Source organism: Conger conger, chromosome 13, assembly GCF_963514075.1.
Source record: "Conger conger chromosome 13, fConCon1.1, whole genome shotgun sequence".
Classification (NCBI taxonomy): domain Eukaryota; kingdom Metazoa; phylum Chordata; class Actinopteri; order Anguilliformes; family Congridae; genus Conger; species Conger conger.
Genome location: NC_083772.1, coordinates 314,421 through 318,311, shown reverse-complemented (window position 1 = coordinate 318,311; position 3,891 = coordinate 314,421). Strand labels below are relative to the sequence as shown.

Below are 3,891 nucleotides of genomic sequence, written 5' to 3'. Positions count from 1 at the left end.
TTTTCCGACAACAGCCTTTGTTTAAAGCAGGCACATCCTACAGTCATCACAAACTTGTAAACTGTTACCCTGGGAGACGACCCCGGGAGATGACCCCTGGAACAGGATGATAGAGAAGAAACACATAAACAGCAGATGATAGGAAGAGGAAAAAAAAAACATTTGAGAAAAAAAATCAATGAATCATGATGATAATGAATAATGAAATGAAAAATAAATATGATTTTATTTGATCTCTCATGTCTCCTAATGCTGATCTCCTGACACAAGATAGTCATTGGATGGAACACCATAAAAATTGCAGTAAAATACAGTAAAGTTCCGAACATAATTTACTGAGCGCATATTAAACCCAGACTGAGCAGATCAGTGTGTGGCCACACCTCATGTCTCATGTCTCAGTCAGACCCTCCTGTGGGGGGGGGGGGGGGGGGGGAGCTGAGCTTAGAAGACGTGTCATAAAGATACAGACCTCTGGAAATGTTTTGTCTGTCGGTGTGTGGGGATTGGGGTGGGTGGTGTGTAGGGTTTGGGGTGTGTGGGGTTTGGGGTGGGTGGTGTGTGGGGTTTGGGGTGGGGTGGTGTGTGGGGTTTGGGGTGGGGTGGTGTGTGGGGGTCAGGGTGGGGTTTGGGTGGTGTGTGGGGTTTGGGGTGGGGTTTGGGTGGGGTGGTGTGTGGGGGTCAGGGTGGGGTTTGGGTGGGGTGGTGTGTGGGGGTCAGGGTGGGGTTTGGGTGGGGTGGTGTGTGGGGTTTGGGGTGGGGTTTGGGTGGGGTGGTGTGTGGGGTTTGGGGTGGGGTTTGGGTGGGGTGGTGTGTGGGGTTTGGGGTGGGGTGGTGTGTGGGGTTTGGGGTGGGGTTATGGTGGGGTGGTGTGTGGGGGTCAGGGTGGGGTTTGGGTGGGGTGGTGTGTGGGGTTTGGGGTGGGGTTTGGGTGGGGTGGTGTGTGGGGGTCAGGGTGGGGTTTGGGTGGGGTGGTGTGTGGGGGTCAGGGTGGGGTTTGGGTGGGGTGGTGTGTGGGGTTTGGGGTGGGTGGTGAGACCCGCGGGCCTACTTCCCCGCGTACAGTCTCTGGATGTCGGGGAGGTAGTGCGTCTGGAGCTCCTTGCGTTTGAGCTTGAAGGCGTCGGTGACCAGGCCTGTCTCTGGGGTCCAGGGCTCCGCACTCAGGCAGATCTTCTGCGGGACCTCAAACCGCTCCAGCCTAGCTGCACGCATCACAGACAGGACAGGAAGCACATCACAGAAAGGACAGGAAATGAAACACAGGCAGCACAGGAAACTGGACTCTGGACTCTATGCTTTCTGGGTGTGGACTCTGCTCTCTGGACTCTGTGCTCTCTGGACTCTGTGCTCTCTGGACTCTGTGCTCTGTGCTCTCTGGACTCTGTGCTCTCTGGACTCTGTGCTCTCTGTGCTCTCTGGACTCTGTGCTCTCTGGACTCTGTGCTCTCTGGACTCTGTGCTCTGTGCTCTCTGGACTCTGTGCTCTCTGTGCTCTCTGGACTCTGTGCTCTCTGTGCTCTCTGGACTCTGTGCTCTCTGGACTCTGTGCTCTCTGGACTCTGTGCTCTCTGTGCTCTCTGGACTCTGTGCTCTCTGGACTCTCTGTGCTCTCTGTGCTCTCTGGACTCTGTGCTCTCTGTGCTCTCTGGACTCTGTGCTCTCTGGACTCTCTGGACTCTGTGCTCTCTGGACTCTGTGCTCTCTGGACTCTGTGCTCTCTGTGCTCTCTGGACTCTGTGCTCTCTGGACTCTGTGCTCTCTGTGCTCTTGTACCTGTGGCGGCCGCCTCTGTGAGGGCCCGCAGCACCTGGGCCTCCATCTCTGCGCTGTTACACAGCTCCTCCCACGACCCCCTCACCCCATGCTGCTCTGCCAGCGCCAGGAGCTGCTTCTGATTGGGCACCACGAAGCCAATCACATAAGACTCATCACTGCAGAGGGGGGTACAGCACACCCTTACAAATACTCAGAACTTCGCTTCATCGAGAATATCACACCTGTTAGAGTAGGCTCAGATATTACAGACACACCTGTTAGAGTAGGCTCAGATATTACAGACACACCTGTTAGAGCAGGCTCAGATATTATAGACACACCTGTTAGAGTAGGCTCAGATATTACAGACACACCTGTTAGAGCAGGCTCAGATATTACAGACACACCTGTTAGAGCAGGCTCAGATATTACAGACACACCTGTTAGAGTAGGCTCAGATATTACAGACACACCTGTTGGCATAGGCGCAGATGTTGTCCACCAGGGGACAGCTCTTGAGTGCAGCCTCCACCTTCCCCAGCGACACATACTCCCCCGCCTGCAGCTTCACCAGGTCCTTCTTCCGGTCTGTGGAGATGCAAGGCATGCTGGGATACGGGCCTTGCTCCCCAGTAACAGTACAACAGCAGCATCCATCCCACTCAAGCAAAGCCAAGGGAGAGAATCTAACCAAAAAGGAATTGTGGGATAGGGGGTCCTCCTGGGGCAGGTGAATCGGGAGGGGAAATGAGGGGTTGTGGGATAGGGGGTCCTCCGGGGGCAGGTGAATCGGGAGGGGAAATGAGGGGTTGTGGGATAGGGGGTCCTCCTGGTGGATGTGAATTAGGATGTGAGGTCTCGTTCTTACCGATAATTTTTAGGCAGCCATCTGGGAGCACCTCGCCGATGTCGCCCGTGCAGAACCACCGCTGGCCGTTCCCGTCCACGAAGAAGTCCCGCTGGCTCATGGCCTCATTCTTGTAGTATCCCATGGTGACGTTGGGTCCTCCAATCAGGATCTCCCCCCTGGGGTTGGGCTTGTCTGTGCTACGATAGCCCGCTGTGGGTGTGGGGGGTTAGAAGTACATTTCCCACGACCGCATAGTTTAACCCTTTCTAAAATCAAGTGGAATTGTTGGCATAAAAGAAAAATCTTTCGACCAGTAGCTCATCATTATCCATCGAATATTGAAAGAGAAAATTCCCTGCCTAAAATGGAGCACACTAATCTCTCCACCACGACTGCCTTGCCCCCTACGAAATCAAATGCATGCTAAGTTTACTGTTACATAAAAATAGATCAAATTGAATAGAGACCTGTATTGGCGTAAAAGTAAAATCATTAGACCAGTCGCCTATGGTAGAATGGCTGTTATCATATTACTCCCAATGGAGTGCACAACCCTGTCTGTAACAAAGTTCTCATCAGCAGCTGATTTGCACATTTCATGCCAATCAAGTCTGTCAGGCAGAATCCATAGGGCAGAGGGATGAAAACACAAAGAATGATCAAATGCATCGGTTAAAATGACTGGCATGCTTAGATGTAAACTACAAGGATTTAACGACAGACTGCTGACACCAGTGTCGTGAGGACATTAGTGCTCAGTGCTGTGAGACAGAACACCAGTGTAGTGAGGACATTAGTGCTCAGTGCTGTGAGACAGAACACCAGTGTCGTGAGGACATTAGACATTAGTGCTCAGTGCTGTGAGACAGAACACCAGTGTCGTGAGGACATTAGGTCGGGGCACTCACCCTCCTCCCAGTCCTTCAGGGTGATTTCGGAGCAGACCAGAGGGGCCCCCACTCGGCCTGTGCTGTAGTCCCACACTGAAATGCAAACCCAAAATCATCACCATGGTAACCCGGATCACGTGCTGACAGGGCTGTGTCTCGGGCCAGTGGGACGCAGTGGAAATGTACTGGAGCCTGACTGGACCAGAAACCCAGCAAAGACCCGGTCATCCACAGACTGCTCTGCACGCTCCTGTTCGGGGCGATTATGTGCAAACACGGCATGTTTCCACTGTTAAACTGTTACATTTATGTCTCAAAAAAATTATCTTCATGTTATTGACACTTTTAAATTATATCTCTGACATACATTTTTGGATGGCTCGTAACTTTGTA

At 52.5% G+C, this 3,891-nt stretch overlaps 1 protein-coding gene across 1 annotated transcript in view; it reads right to left on the bottom strand.

The window, feature by feature from the left end:
- Positions 1-998: 998 nt before the first annotated feature.
- Positions 999-3,891, bottom strand: part of acsl3a (acyl-CoA synthetase long chain family member 3a) — a 16,023-nt gene continuing 13,130 nt past the window's right edge. The window contains exons 10-14 of the mRNA XM_061217518.1: positions 3,517-3,591; positions 2,627-2,818; positions 2,232-2,346; positions 1,777-1,934; positions 999-1,205 (exon numbers count right to left, since the gene is read on the bottom strand). Of these exons, the coding sequence (XP_061073502.1) occupies positions 1,048-1,205; positions 1,777-1,934; positions 2,232-2,346; positions 2,627-2,818; positions 3,517-3,591 (698 nt within the window). The 3' untranslated portion in view covers positions 999-1,047. The remainder of the gene's footprint in view (positions 1,206-1,776; positions 1,935-2,231; positions 2,347-2,626; positions 2,819-3,516; positions 3,592-3,891) is intronic.